The 15,184-nt window shown below is 38.8% G+C and overlaps 1 protein-coding gene across 1 annotated transcript in view; it reads left to right on the plus strand.

Moving 5' to 3' along the window:
• LOC121953044 (F-BAR and double SH3 domains protein 2-like) overlaps positions 1–10,071 on the plus strand; it is a 33,282-nt gene extending 23,211 nt beyond the window's left edge. Inside the window, exons 11-20 of the mRNA XM_042499968.1 lie at positions 3,370–3,486; positions 4,532–4,630; positions 4,974–5,126; positions 5,271–5,405; positions 5,805–5,888; positions 6,027–6,210; positions 6,308–6,531; positions 7,752–7,962; positions 8,065–8,129; positions 9,278–10,071. Of these exons, the coding sequence (XP_042355902.1) occupies positions 3,370–3,486; positions 4,532–4,630; positions 4,974–5,126; positions 5,271–5,405; positions 5,805–5,888; positions 6,027–6,210; positions 6,308–6,531; positions 7,752–7,962; positions 8,065–8,129; positions 9,278–9,361 (1,356 nt within the window). The 3' untranslated portion in view covers positions 9,362–10,071. The remainder of the gene's footprint in view (positions 1–3,369; positions 3,487–4,531; positions 4,631–4,973; positions 5,127–5,270; positions 5,406–5,804; positions 5,889–6,026; positions 6,211–6,307; positions 6,532–7,751; positions 7,963–8,064; positions 8,130–9,277) is intronic.
• The last annotated feature ends 5,113 nt before the right edge of the window (positions 10,072–15,184 follow it).

Here is a 15,184-nt window from a genome sequence, read left to right on the forward strand (position 1 = left end):
ACTCCTTAATAAACAGTAACAAAAGATTTTAAGTAATGACTTCATGAACAGGACATGACCTCTGACCAGATTCAAACATTTGTTCAAGTTTAAATCATATTAAAACTTTACTACAGTCATATTAAATTATTGCTGGTGGCTCATATACAGTTAAGCAATGTGCAGAGAGCTGTTGCAAAAAGGTTGTCTGGAAAAATGATTGAACTCGGTTCAACATTGTGCGACAAAGTGTTGCAATGGCCATTAAAACACGCACACACAGACACACACACATTAACAGGAACAAAGTGATTCTTCCCGTTTACGTCACCACAACTGTGATAACTGTCAAGAGTTGTAAAATCCTTCCCCATGGTAAGATACTTTGAACAGCTGTTGATTATTTCCTTCTTGGATCTGTTACTCAAGATCCTGGATCTTGTTTACGATATCTAAAGTTTATCTATATTTTGAAATTTTTTTTCGGCTCAAAGAGGTAAAACTCTCCAATATTTTCCAAAAACGCAAAGATAAGAGAGCTTTTTCATATTATCTTCAAATTTATCTTGTGATACTTTGGAGGGGCCCAACCCCTAGTTTTGGACCCCTGGACTAAACTCTGTGTTGGTGCATCATTATAAAAGAGTATTTTTATTTTTGATACTCAAAGTACATTTCCCTGCTGATACTTCTGTACTTTTACTTTCAGTGGGAATTTGAATGCATAGATTTTACTTTGGAGTTATGTATTGGTACTTTTATTGAAGTAAAAGGCTGAGTACGTCTTCCGCTGCTGCCTGAAGCGGCACAGCTCCACCAGTGCAGACGTGCTGCTTCAGAGGTGCTTTCGGTGTGAACCTCCTGCAGTGGCCTTATCAAAATCTGCTCTCCCATCTGCCTTGCTCAAACACTTTCAGCCATTAAAGTTTTGAGTGTAAAATGTGCAGCATGCAGCAGCAGATCCCACCTCAGTCATGCGCACTCATTCAAACGCAGTCTGCTCTGCATTGCACCCTTGCACACCTGTTTATGAAGTCTGTAGCATCTTCGGTTTTCTCCCCATAGCGGCCATTTATAACATTTTTTGCCCTCTATAAAACATTAAATGTCAACATAAATGTCAGTTTCAGTCCAAAAATATTTTACTATCTCGTTTTAAGACAACCCTGGTGTGCAAATGTGCCAGTGGTTTATTGGTGGTTGCTGCACATGAGTGTAATGTATTGCAGTCAGTGTCACACACACACACACACACACACACACACACACACACACACACACACACACACACACACACACACACACACACACACACACACACGTCTTTCCGAAGCCATACTAGTCCGGTCCTCCTTTGCACTGGTCCTCTGCTCCACTGGACAACACTGGACAATTTGTTCAAACTGCAAATGCTGGCGTTGTTTTCATTGGACGTCAAACAAGCAGCAGCCTGTTCCTAAAGAAAACATTAGTGGTTGAGAGCCTTCCCTCCCTCCCTCCATACCACTTGCACCAGACAGAGGGATCCGGTAAGGAATAGAGCTGAACTGGGAGGGAGGGGCAGGAGGTAGGCCAGGCCCTGTGAACTGCCCATCTGTGAAAAGGAGGCATTGTGAGTGGGCCTCATCAGAGTGCACTGACCCTCCCCGCCCAGACCTTTTCCCTCCATACACACACTGCTGTCGGCATGTGGAAACCTCTTAAGTCACATTTTAGGGATTGGTTTTTAATTTTAATAAAGAAGAAAATCTGAAACACTAAAATCAAACAATATCTTAGTACACTCTGGTTAACAGAAGGCTATTCCACCTTGAAGTCCCCCAGGAATATAAGCGAGTGGAGCATCTTAAAGGGACTGTTTGGATTTTTTGAAGTGGGATAGTTATCCATAGTCAGTGTATCTGCACGCTTCCAGATTGGAGAAGCAGGCAGGAGTATCGCCACAGACGCTGAGCACTGTACCTCTGTAGGCCGGGTTTGCATTTATGTATTTCAGCAAAAATCGTTATCAGTTTAAGTGTATGCTATATTCAGAGCATGTTCCCTTATGTCTGGAATACAATATAAAATATTGTAGCTCCTATGATTTGTATATGGCACTTGGCCATATTGCAATTTTGATAATATTTAGATTAATTTTCCAGCCGTAATATTGTCACCAGTTAAGCCTCTGGTCAGACCGCCCCTTCCAGCAGGGGACTGATGTTATCTATGCTCTCTTCAAAGCCACCAAACTCCATTGACAAAAACAGTAATTTTACTTTGCAGGACACGGGAGCAGCTAATCAGCTGCTTTGATGGATTGGTTTGTGTTATTGGGGGACTTTGGTTTATCCAAACTCATCCTTTATAACAGCAAAAGCACACAATAACACAAACTAACCAAATTATTAGACATATTTACTATGTGTAATTTAGCAGAAGAGATGGTTTTGTTAGATGTGCGTCACTGAAAAACAGAAGGATATTGAAGAAAACAGAATCAGCCAGTGTTGACAAATCCTAGTAGTTGTCAGCCCCTTTTGTTGTCAGACTTTTGAGGATTTGTCTTATTGTTTAATGAGGAAGGTAAAGTGAAGTGACATTAAAAATAGCTGCTGGAAACGTATAGATTTTCTATATTTCAACAACAGTTAAGCGTGATTGCCAAACAGTTACAGCTATCAGAAACATCCACAGTGTGGGGGAGATGTGAGGTTTTTATTTGACCTACCAACATGCCTTCATGATGGACTGAGTCACGCTGTTGGCTCTTCAGTGTTGCTTAATGTAAACATATTTCTCTCCCTCTCTCTTACATAACTGAGACCCAGCTGGGTCCCAACTTTAGGGTTCATGAATAAATGCAAGATGAATATGTTCTTTGGTGATGATAATGTAAGACTTAAATGCAGCTTACAGAATTGGCCTGAATGAACAGTGTTGATGCTGCAGCTCCACTCCTGTGTGTATCTTTCCTACAGAGCCCCGTTTTATATTAGGCCGATGTAATGTGTAAAAAGGAAGTCGCCACATCGACACAACAGAAGGTGGTGAAACGTACCTTACACTGGTGGTTCTCTTACTGGCAAAGAAGTTGTTTTTCTCTGTGAGATCATTTGCTGGAAAAGGTTGTATCATTTCAACAAACAACCTGTTTGTGCAACGAAATCTCATTTACAAAACTTGTATTTGTTGAAGGTTTTTAATCTTGATTTCTCCCAAAAATATCTTTACTTAAAGTTGTTGTGAAGGTTTGTTTATAACAACTTCAGTACCTGATTTTCAATAATTATCATCCCTCAGATATCAGCTATTTTATGAGCAGTACAGTACCTTTGTTATCTTGGTTAAATATTGTTAGTCTTGTTCACCTCCTCTCTCTCTCTGTCTCTCTCTGTGTATCTGTAGGTGGTGCAGCTGCAGAGGGAGAGTGGAACAACAGAGGAGCACAGTTTGGATAAAGAGGCGAGGAAATGGGCGAGCCGCGTGGCCCGAGAATATAAGAGCATCATCCACACCCAGCGGGTGAGAACCAGATCAAGCTGTTGAAGAGAGGATCTTATGGGCATGAGGGAGATACTGGCGTTTTCAAAGCTAACAGTGATGAGGATTCCCTAAAAACTTAGACAAGCTAACTTAAGTTGCTGCCTTCCAGGACAATCTCGAAAAAGAGATTTTTAATATCGAGAGGTTTTTTTCTGGTTAAATAAATAGATAAACCGATATTGAAGAACTTGTGGCAATGAGGGCTGACCATTGCTTTGCCTCAGGTTGCCTGTGTCTCAGACAAAATGCTGCACTTGAATTCACCACAAAGACTACAAACAACAACCAGCTAGCACATACGTTTTGCACCTGCGAGAGGAAGTAGTCGTGCATAATCATATTCCATGTTCTGTAAATACACTTCACATCATTAGGGGCTTACAGGGATATACAAACAGCTGTGGGCTACAACTTAAACAATGTTTTTGCCAAAAAGTGGTACAACTAAAAGTATGCAGAATGAGCTAACAGCAGGTTAGTATTGAATTGTGCCCATGGATTGAAAAACGACTGTTGCTGGTTTACTTCGATGTGGAAGAAAACTTAAAAATGTGATGATTGTAAGGCAAGTTCTGAGATGAGAGGACTAGCCAACCTAAATGTACAAAATACAATGATGTGTGAGAGCCTTACTGTGAATATGATGTCGTAATATGACATCAGAGTCACCATTTGTGAATCTTGTTCCTCTTTAATGGAATTCAGCCTTTTCCACAAAGTGTCAATGTAGGTCAGTTTGACAATAATAAACCTGGAGATCATAAAATCATCCACCATGTGTGAGGAAGATATGATGAAGCAATACAATGCAGGATAAGAGTTCACCATCATCACCTCCAGTAATCCAGGATCAAACTGTTTCCATCAAACAGGAAATGAGTCACTCTGTCTCCAGTGAATCTCTATCAAATGTTATCAATTAATGGCTTTACTGTTTGTAATCCAGCTTGTGTTAAAAACAATTCAGATGGTTGTTGTAATTGTGAGCTGTTGTCAAATTTTCCTCCTGTGTTTTGTTTTTCAGGCCCTGGAGGATTATGGGACGCAGGAAGCATCAGAGCAAAACAACAGTGAGCTGGAGACCAAGATGGAGGTGGCCAGGCAGAGTCTGCGGAGAGCAGAGGTTGTGTGTGTGTGTGTGTGTGTGTGTGTGTGTGTGTGTGAGATCCAGTTTCTCTGTTTTCTCAATCAGTATCCTGTTCCTTAAAGTCGGCCCAGTACTCCCCCTACTGGAAAAAATAAAATGACACATCGTAGGATCTAATACTGCTTTGCAGGTCAACGTTGTTTTCATACCAGTAATGGAAACTAAGTACATTTACTTAAATGCTATACTTGAGTACAACTGTATGCTACCTGAGCATTTTTATTTTATGCTACTCTGCTGCCCGCTGAATTACATGTTGTTTATGGAGCAGGTAACTGTTTTCATAATTGGTAATTGATTCTTTATTTTGACATTTTAGACAGTCAAAGTGAAAGCAGAGGCTCGTCTGGACCTTTTGAGGCAGGCGGGCGTTGCTGTCGAAACATGGCTTAAAAGCGCCATGAACCAGGTGATGGAGGAGCTGGAGAATGAACGCTGGAACAACCTCAGTACCCATGATCCTTCACTCTCTGTAAGACCCACAAATGCATCATTTTTCAGCAGCATACCACAGTATTTGTCATACTTGTATTGTCTCGATTACTTCGATAGTAGTTAACTAAAGTTTGCTCTAGGAGTACAGATTATATAAATAATCTTTGTCATATGTGTGCAGGGAACAGCAGATTTGGAGCGAGAAGACGAGGAGGAGATGGAGGACAGTGGTGAAGTGTTAGACGACAGCAGCTCCAGCCCCTCAAGCACTTTGAAAAACTATCCCCTCACCTGCAAAGTACTCTACTCCTACAAGGTTGGGCCTCACACTGTTCTGAGTACTCTAGAGGTAGCACAAATAGCATAAGAAAAACTGTGATTTTTTAACATGAGAGCATGAAAACGTGTTCTAGTACAATCTCAAAATACAAGTAAGAACCTAAAAAATGAGCGCAATCTGTCCCCTTAAAATACTTAATTTCATGTCCTCTGTTGCATGGCATTGCATTAAGCAACACCAGGTGATCTGTCATGTTTACATCAGAAGTGCTGACTGATTGAACACAGATAGATTCAGATTCAGCCACAGAGAAAAAATACATGTTTTGGTGGGACACTGGTACTGAGGAGACGGTTGTGTCACATAGCTTGTTCTTCAGCCCATGTTTGACCTTCGAGCGAAAAAATGCAAGCTCATGCGTGTTGTCATTTCCAGGCATCTCAGCCGGATGAGCTAACCATTGAGGAGCAGGAAATCTTGGAGGTCATTGATGATGGAGACATGGAGGACTGGGTCAAGGTGCTGAGCATACTATATATTCAAACATTTGAGCTATATTGTTGAATTTGCAGCAGCAGATTTCAGCACTTTCAGCTCATCTGAGCTTTTTGTTGAAGCTTCTTTCGGATTTTCCAACATTATTTTCTGGAATTCCAGGCCAGAAACCGCAGCGGGCAGGTCGGCTACGTCCCAGAGAAATACTTGCAGCTCCCGTCTTCCAACAGCCTTCTGAGTATGCTGCAGGCTCTGGCTGCGCTGGACGCCAGATCCCATTCCTCCAGTAACTCCACTGAACCTGAAACCGAACTGCCAACTGGCTCTGTCAACGGAGACTCCAGTGGTGAGTGGGACATTAATGCTAATAGAGCTGGTGTCCTTGTATCTGTCCTGTTATATTTTGGTCAAGGATTTCTCAACCTGCCCTCTTCCTGTTGCAGTGTCATTTGCGAAGGCCCTGTACGACTACGCGGGACAAACAGACGATGAGCTGTCATTTCCAGAGGGCGCCATCATCCGCATCCTGAGCAGGGAAACCCACGAGGACGACGGTTTCTGGGAGGGAGAGTTTAACGGCGTCGTCGGAGTCTTCCCCGCAGTTCTGGTGGAGGATCTCACCGGTGCCAGCGAGAACGGAGATGGACAAAGAGATGGCAGTGCACAAGTAAGCTGGTGCTCATAAACATAAGAATTAGATGGCTATATTACGACATCACAACTAAATTGAATCTGATAAATTTAATGCTAATTTTTCCTTATAAAGACTTAAAAGGCATTGAATTCATTATTCTAAAAATAAAGCCTTGATTGCTATTAAATTGACTTAAGTTAAACTTTCAGTCTTAAAAGTCTTAAAAATGCACAGATATGGGAAGAAAGTTTTATGATTTTTTTCTCACATTGCATCATAAAAGACTGCAGATTGGGAAACTCAAAATTGCCCAGAAAACAGGCCAGAAATGCCAGATATTTCCTACCTCTGTTGGTAAACCGAATAGATACTATTATGATAATTTAATATTTTCATTGTCTTCCATGTGTCCCATTCTAAAAAGGGCTGTTTTAACAACATTTGGCGTTGATAATCTAACTTTTACACTTGACAAAAAAAGTTACATTATGTTACACTCACCATGTGGGAAAGATAAACGTGTCCTTCAATATTGGCTATAAGAAAATTGGTCTTAAGCTTAATGTCAAGCGGCATTAAAAACAGTCTTAAAAGTCTTAAAATTTACCTTTTCTTTAGCTGCAGAAACCTTGTTATAGATCAGAGATGGATACATCATTTATTGACAGTATTGACATAAATAAGCAAGCATTATCTGCAGTGGAAAATGAAATAGAGAAAAGGACCTGGTATCAAAACTGAGTCGAGTCGAGCTGAAAGGCAATGGAAATGCTGCGTTATTAACGACTAAAAGGGGAATTTTTGGCCGGTTAGGACTGATTTTCTTCTCTGGCAGGTTTGACAAACTTGAGCCCTGGTTGTTCCAAACAAGGCCACTGTTTGCTAACATTTTGGACTATCACACATTTTAAATTTTGTCTGTGTAAATTCCTCCAATGGTTGTGAAAAACTATAAAATCATTGAAGGTTTTATAGAAGTCATGGAATTTAGTTGTGTAAAATTGGTACAGCACTCTTCTGAGATAAGCCTCCATATAATGTAACATAACTGCCAAATTCTTTTCTGTAGCTGTCGATGTAACATAGCTTAAATATGTGTCATTGTGTGGCGTTTCATTGCCATCACATCGGTCAAGTGGGACAAGGAGGAAAAAATTAGTTTAAATTGTCATGGAAATGTTTTGAATTTTTGTCCGTGAAAATTTGTTTGAACCCTGACATTCATATTTTTTGCCTGCTGTTTTTTTTTTAAGCCTTCCCCCTCGCCTTTGGCCCAGTGCGACCGCTCCCCTCGCAGTCCCTTCCAGCCAGGGCCTCTCCACAGCAGCCCCCTTCAGACGCCCACCATGTCCTCTCCTCTGTCAAGTCCCTGCAGCGCCACGGCCTCTCCCATTGGCCGACCGCCCTCCTATCACAACGGACATCACAGGCCACCGCCAGCGCCGCACAAAAGTCCCTTTCAGAGTAAGATTTAAAGATTTGTATGTGTTAAATTATAAATACAATGTTAATGAGAGGAAAAGTTGCTCCTTAAAACTGTTAGTGATGGTAACCTGCTCTCTTCAGGTCCGGTCCAAGGCTCGCCACAACCGCCCAAATACCCGGAGAGCGGCTCCGGCACCATTCGACCTGTGAGTGACCATTTAATGAATTTTAGCCACTGTTACAATTTCATTTATTGTAACATCTAGATTTCTTTTTTCATCTTCTTAACATTTATATATTGCATGCTATGATTTATTAAATATTCGTATTTGTGTGGTTGTGTGTGTTGTGTGTCAGGTTATTACTTCGCAGCTAGCAGGGAATGTTCCCACAACATTTGCTAACGTTACCTACAAGTTGCAATAATGTTTTTAAACAAAACATTTTAATCTAATGTTCAAAGCACGTTTTAAGGATGTTTATAATTTCAAACAATGTCCCTATAAGGTTAAATACTAAAACTTAATGTTATAACTAAAACGTTCTGAGGATGTTTTGGTGATGTTGAGAGGTGACAGATCATAGTTCTTTCATAAAACGTTCCCACAATGTTACATGAGAACAAAAGAGGAACAATTTAAGAGTAACATTCAGAACATGATATTGAAGCCTGAGATTACAGATCAGTTTTTTATGAAAAAAAAATCACACTTGGATTTGGCTGTTCAAAAGGAATATTTCATGATTGTTTTCCATAAAATTTTAAAGTTTGAAAGGGCTCCGCGGGACGTTCAGTGTGACAGCAGCACTCACATCATAAAGTAAACCAGCTAATGGCGCTAACGAAGGGTAGCAAATGCACAACAAAATTTTTTGCCGACACTAGATGTCAACTAAAGCCAGAGACTGTATCCTCTAAACTTGCTATGAGCTGTAAATTCATCACCTCTTCACCTTTATATAGCGGTCTCGCTCTCTCTGTGCCACTGCCTGCATGTCCACAGCTGCAAAGAGTAGCATGAGAGTCAAGAGCACTCACTCTGCAGCAAAATCTGGTGACCAAAATGTCCCCAGAAGTACACTGCACAGAAAAAACAACCGCTTGACTCGAAGCAGGCTCAGTCAGCAGAGAGTCTCCGGCTTATGATTCATGCCTCCGACTTTCACGGGGTATACCGAGTAATTACAAAGTGATACTGCTCTTCATGGCCAGTTAAACCTGTTTTCAGCAGATTTAACTGTGTAAACTGGCTCACTGTATCTGCTGCTGTGTTCATGCTGCTTTATTCACTAACTGAGCATAAACCATTTCAGCTGTGTGTTAATTGAACCACTGATTGATGGATGTCTCCAGGTCCGTGCCGCTCCTCCGCCCCCTAAGCAGCATCCTCGCGGGCAGGTGAAACGGAGGGAAGAGGTGGAGATCACGCTGGTGTGAAGGCAGTCGGCACCCTGGTGGTGGCGGCGACGACGGCTCTGTTCAAACCAGATGGGACCTCATGGTTCTGCGCCTCCTAAACGCACTCCCAAAGGAAACCCGAGGAAACCCCCAGAAGACGCCTGGAGGCCGTGAGAGGCCTTCAAGTTTGTCCTCTTGTCTTTTCACACAACACCTCATCAGGGTCAGTGTGCTGTGGAGGAATATTGTGCCTTTCTCTAAACTATACTCCTTTACTCACGCTCCCTTACCCAGTGTTTGTCTCCTATTGGACTGATAAATATTGTAATTTTTATTCAAAGTTATACATCCTTTAGTCAATATTGTTCACCTCTTCTGCCTGGACATGAATCATTTTACAGTCCTGATAACATCTGTCGATAACAGAAAATGTGCCGTGAAACATTAAGTCCTGGTGTCAGTGTTCAGATCCTCTTTCCTTTCTGTGCCGTCGCTCATAGTAACTGATATAGTGATTACTAGAGTATAATACGACGCCTCTGTTCAGGGCCTCAAAACACAGTAAAACCTGTTCATGTGAGAAATTAGGAAAGTCACATTAATCCACACAAATCTTAAATGTCAAGTTTTGTGACGGAAAGATTTGTGCTGTTTACTGATGATGATTTTTTTATGGCTCTACAAGGGATGCACGATATTGGATTTTTTGCAGATATATATATATATATATATATATATATATATATATAATATATATACTATATAACAATTAATTTGGCCGATAACTGATATAGATGTATCCACTTTTTTTCCCCAATTTTAGTGATCATCAGATCTCTTTTGTAGTGGAATTAACATCACATTTATGCATACTCTTATCATGATGACCCATACAAAACACAAAGCTTTAGTGTATGTAATATTCAGTCATCATGCAAGATGAGTAAAATACTTCAGTTTGTGATATCGGTAGAAAAATCGATTCGATATTTCATTTTAAAGTTAGTATCAGTCGATACCGATGCTGTGCCGATATTATCATCCCTAGGATGTACAGAAACTCACCAGTCCAAGAGACGGCATGTGAAAGTGACAGTTTACCACAGAATCAAAAACACATCTGTTTCCTCTCACACATAGCGCTGTTTATCAGTCTGGATTGTTTTGGTGTGAGCTGCAGCGTGGTGGAGATATCGGTCGTAGAGGTGTCTGCCTTCTCTTGAATATAATGGAAGTACGTGGCAGTTTCTTGTAGGAACTATTTTCTTTGTACACCCATCAGCTGTATCAGAGCGCAAAAGGAAGCGTGCGTGTGCTCATGGACGAGAGGCTGGTGGCAGAGCCAGATGTGAACATTAATGGTGTCCTCCTTGGGTGAGCAGCTAGCTCAGTGGAGCTATTTTATCTGGCAGTTGATCCACGTTTTACTTCTGCACGGTGATACAGTTTGTGAGTGTAGTTCAGTAGAAAGAAAATGCTACATGAAATTCCTCACCAGTGCCATCTAGTTCCTCTTTATTTAGGAGATGTCAGACATCTCTCCGACTATCTCCAACACTCGGCAACGCACAAAAAACAATCTAGATTGAGAAACGGAGCTGCAGGTAAATGGAGAAATCCGTATTGTTTCTTTTGGTGTGAACTTTCCCTTTCAAGTTAGGACACTGAGAGCAAATTTACTGTCATCCAAGCACGTTCACTGTTATCAAGCCGTCTACATTCAAGCCCTGCGAGTAACCACAGCGTCTCCAAGCTCATAGCACAGCTCAGATAAACTTTGCTTCAGCTGGAAAAAAACTAGAAAGTGGTTTTATTAAATTTAGCAGAACCTTAGAAGACTACAAAAAAAGAGATTGTCTGCTGCATGATAACAAAATGTGTTTCTTGCAGATGCAGATTTTTACATCTGTGGAGCCAAACTGGTTGTTTCCAGTCTTTAAGCTAAGCTAACAGGCTGTAGCGTCACATTTACCATGCAGACGTGAGAGTCGATTTTCTCATCAAACTCTGCAAGAAAATGAAGAGGCATATTTCACAAAACTATTCTTTTGATTTCCGTTCCTACAGTTACATGATTGGACAGAGTAATACCACGTAATCATGAGTCATAATTCTGAGAAAACGTCTTCTCTTTGTAGGTAACAATATTTATCTATCGGAATTTCATTATTAATATATATTAATAATAAGGTTTTAAACCATATTGCCCAGCGCAGTTTTATCTCACTATATCACTTACTGTGTGGCTTTTTCTCTCTTTTCTCTCTCAATTGGATTACTTCTATGCAACAACGTTACGCTGAAATCACACCAAGCAGAGGCGAAGTATGGCTGTTAGATTTTGCAAAAAAAGTGCGGCCAAACTGAAAGTTGGGGATAGGTTAACTTTTAGTAACGAATAGCGGCAAAGGAATACCCGCAGCCCATCGGTAAACTGTCCTGTGACATGTTGACCCATGATACTAAGATTTCCTGGCGCCTGAAACACGTGAACGCCTCCAGCTGCAGAAAAATGCAGTTATTGCGTCGAGCTGCGCTTCGCTGCTGCTTGGTGTGTTTTCAGTGTTCCACTTCATCAGGACATCACAGCATGTTGAAAACATGAAATGTCAACACAAACCAAAAGTCCTGTTGTCTCCTCACTCGATCAAATAAAACAAAAAAACAAACGCCAGCATGGACGAGGCTGGTCCTCTCCTCGAACACGCGTAACTACACGGTTACGCAAACAAGGGAAAAGTGGCAATTTTAGTTGAGTGATTGTTTATGTCAGTAGGGAGAATCTCCTGGAAAAGTTGATCAAAATAATGCATCCTTTGCCTTTTTTTATTGATAAAATTTGCTTATGTTAGTTTTCTTTGCACCAAATGCTAAGAAATTCATAAAGGGAGAAACGTAGTGCGTACATTCATAGTCTAACTTTCTTTTTCCTCTTGTGTTGTAAAATAAAAATCTAGAAAAGTTATTATGACACTAATGTTAGCCAGTAAAGGTTGCTGGTGTTTGTTTTTGAGGCGAAGGTTGCAGTTGGTGACAGTTTACACTGAGGAAATGTGCAGTTTAAACATTATTTTTAAGGAGGAAACCATCCTGAGCTGCTAGCTGTCCAATTTAAAAGAAAAAAAATCTATACTGTCATAGTGAAGCACTTTTTGATGTCTTCTTATTCCTTTTCAGTATTGTGGATGCTGCGTTGTTTGTTCAAATATTTCTTGTTTGACGTTTTGTTTACCAGCTATATTGGTATGAATACTTTTCTTTTAATGCGTTATTTAGCCTTAAATAGCTGTTGTAGTGTCTTTGATTGAGATTTGACCTTTTTGAGCGTTTTGTTTTTGAAATAGTTTACAGAGAGCTTGGAGATGGATATCTGTACAAATAATAGCACAAGTTTTGTTTCCTTTAATTTTTTTAGAATTAGGATAAAAATAAAAACCTTAGTTGAATTTGATCAGAGGAAAAAAAGAGATATCTGTCAGCCATGTTGCTGTGTGCTCGTTGATCTCCTTGAGATCTGAATGACATCAAACTTATTTTTGAAGTTTGCATTTACCCTGTCATATTGAAAAACAAAATAAAGTCACCGGACTGAAGTCTCTTTGCCCGATAGAGAAGTTATTGTTAACTTGCTACTGGTCCTGACTCCACGTCAAGTCTGAATCTGAAATTCAGCGACAAACTGCCCACATTTTACAGCAGAAGCTCTGCAGAAGCTGCTGAGCGTCGTATTTACACACCAGTGGATGTTTATCTGTATTTATTGTGTACAAATAAATGTGAAATAAAGATAGCTTAAATGAAACAAAGACTTCTGCTTGACTTTCCATCGTGTTATCTTTGTCTTTGATGTACTCTGTCGTGTGTGTGTGTGTGTGTGTGTGTGTGTGTGTGTGTGTGTGTGTGTAAGAGAGCGGGAGAGAACAGCACCCTCCCATTGTCCATATCAATATGACATGTAAATTCTTCTATCTTTGTCAGACATAAACGATTAAAAAAAACTTTTAAACAGTACAGTTGCTTTGAGCAGAGGTGGAATGCAATCAAGCCCATATACTCAAGCGATGTACTTAAGTACAAAGTTGAAGTACTTTTATGATACTTTCTACTTCTACTTTCTACAACATTCATCATTACATTACAAATTAAGCATTTTTGCAAATTAAATTATTTGATAGTGAGAGTCTTGAGAGTTTAAGTCATTTTTCATGTAAAATATTTCATGCAAACATGAAGCTTGAATCTTTAATGTTAATACTTTCAAATGTTACTCATAATTTTGAATTTTATGTATAAGCAGGATTTTGAATTTGATATTAGTTGGATAAAACAAACACTGAATACAATAGATTGAGTTCTGAGTACTTGTAATGAATTTCTCACAATTTTCTCTACTTTTTACAAATCAAACAATCAATGTAAAATAATAAGTAGATTAATTCATAATTAAAATAATCATTAACTTTAAAATCCCTCTTTTACATGAATGCATGAGTTATAACCATCTAATGATATATAATAGTATATCGGTCACAAGGGACATTTTTCTTCATTCATCTCTTCATTTTGCTTTTACTTAACATTTTCAATGCAGAACTTTTACTTGTAATAGGTAATTTCTACAGTGTAGTATTGGTACTTTTACCACAACTAATATGATTTAAGATGGGCACTCTCAACACTGACCTCTGCTGGCGGTGCAAGCAGGAAAAAAAGGTACTCTCTCCTATGTGCTTTGGGTATTTACAAAAAAAAAAAAAAGAGTTCTCTGATAAAATGTGACTGTATCCGTGTGTTACACCACAGATCAGGTTCTCAATTTTTATACATCTATAAATAAAATAGATGAAGAAGGAAACCCTCCAGGCAAACTAGTAAAGCTCCTTTGTAATGTTTCTTTTGTTTATATGAAGCTTTTGTAGCTCTGCAACTTCAGACTGCAGCGGTGGAAGAACTATTCAAATCTCAATAAAGAAGCAATTAATATGTCATTTTCAGGTCAGTTATATAAGTTTTTCTGTCTGACTTTGCACAGGTGGACAAAATGTAAAATGTAAAAATACCTAAATAACATTAACATAACACAACATAACATAAGATCTGGATAAAAAAAAAAAAAAAAAAAAAACATGTATTATTGTTACATTATAAAGTTACATACTAATTGTACATTATAAAAATAACATACAATACTTTGAATAAGTCATTTAAGATCACTTATTCAAAGCAAAATTTTTCCGTCTGACATGGCACAGATGGACCAAAGCTAAGATGTAAAAAATAACTAAATAACATAACATAACATACCATAACATAAAATCTGGATTAAAAATGTTTATTATTATTATTATATTATAAAGTTCCATATTAATTGTACAGTATAGATATAGATATACAATTAATGTAAATTTAAGATTACTTATTTAAAGCAAGTTTTTCTGTCTGACATGGCACACATGGACCAAAGCTAAGATGTAAAAATAACTAAATAACATAACATACCACAACATAAAATCTGGATTAAAAATGTTTATTATTATTATTATTATTATTATATTATTCAAGATTCAAGATTCAAAGTGTTTATTGTCATATGCACAGTATGGAAACATGTTTCCCTGCACAATGAAATTCTTACTTTGCTGTCCACAGAATGCCTAACATGCAGCAAATATAAAAGAAATATGAAATAGAAATTTAGAAATTTACAATAGAATATATTATAATATACTTAGTTAAATATTAATTGTACATTATAGATATGCAATTAATATAAATGTAAGATTACTTATTAAAAGCAAGTTTTATTTCTGTCTGACATGGCACAGGTGGAAATATTTAAATAATTAAATAAATAAACTTTGG

This window comes from Plectropomus leopardus, chromosome 13, assembly GCF_008729295.1.
Source record: "Plectropomus leopardus isolate mb chromosome 13, YSFRI_Pleo_2.0, whole genome shotgun sequence".
Lineage (NCBI taxonomy): Eukaryota > Metazoa > Chordata > Actinopteri > Perciformes > Serranidae > Plectropomus > Plectropomus leopardus.